A 620-nucleotide genomic window follows, 5' to 3' on the forward strand; every position below is an offset into this window, starting at 1 on the left:
CAGAGAAAGGATGTATCATCACAAAACAAACTTCATATTTGAATTTACTTACATGTGTTTTGCTCCAGCATTAATACGTAGATCTCCCTTAATAAGACGAATTACCATTTTTAAGTCATTTGCAGTGCATCTAAAAAATAAAGTGTAATGTAGTTTAAAATTCTACATACAATACACAGTGATAGACATATTGAAGCACATACACATATTTTTATGTCTCTGTGGAAATAGTCAACACCAATTTAATTTTTACTTACCTTTTGGAAATCTTTTTGAGCACATATGACTGTTCTTCTTCTCTTGTCATTCCTGTCAGTTCCTCTAGAAACTGATCTACATCTTGAATTGACAATGTTGCCTTTTTAACAGGAGGAAGCACAGTAGACTGCTCAAAGAAAGTGCGAACTGTTTCTGCAACATCACCTTGTTCCAAGTCTTCCAGCATTTCCTCTTGGTTTGCATTGAACAACTGAAATAGAATTAATATGTAAATCAACAATTCATTAAGCTGAGCACACATAATATAAGCATAGATATGTACTTATATATTTTTATATACATAACAAGTTCAAGTAAGCATTATGCATACCTTTATGAACATATATATATATGCATAGGAG

The 620-nt window shown here is 31.6% G+C and overlaps 1 protein-coding gene across 1 annotated transcript in view; it reads right to left on the reverse strand.

The window, feature by feature from the left end:
* Nucleotides 1-620, reverse strand: part of LOC119593931 (DNA ligase 3-like) — a 22698-nt gene that overhangs the window by 16516 nt on the left and 5562 nt on the right. The window contains exons 7-8 of the mRNA XM_037942949.1: nt 258-472; nt 53-130 (exon numbers count right to left, since the gene is read on the reverse strand). Of these exons, the coding sequence (XP_037798877.1) occupies nt 53-130; nt 258-472 (293 nt within the window). The remainder of the gene's footprint in view (nt 1-52; nt 131-257; nt 473-620) is intronic.

The sequence above is a fragment of the Penaeus monodon genome, chromosome 33 (genome assembly GCF_015228065.2).
Source record: "Penaeus monodon isolate SGIC_2016 chromosome 33, NSTDA_Pmon_1, whole genome shotgun sequence".
Lineage (NCBI taxonomy): Eukaryota > Metazoa > Arthropoda > Malacostraca > Decapoda > Penaeidae > Penaeus > Penaeus monodon.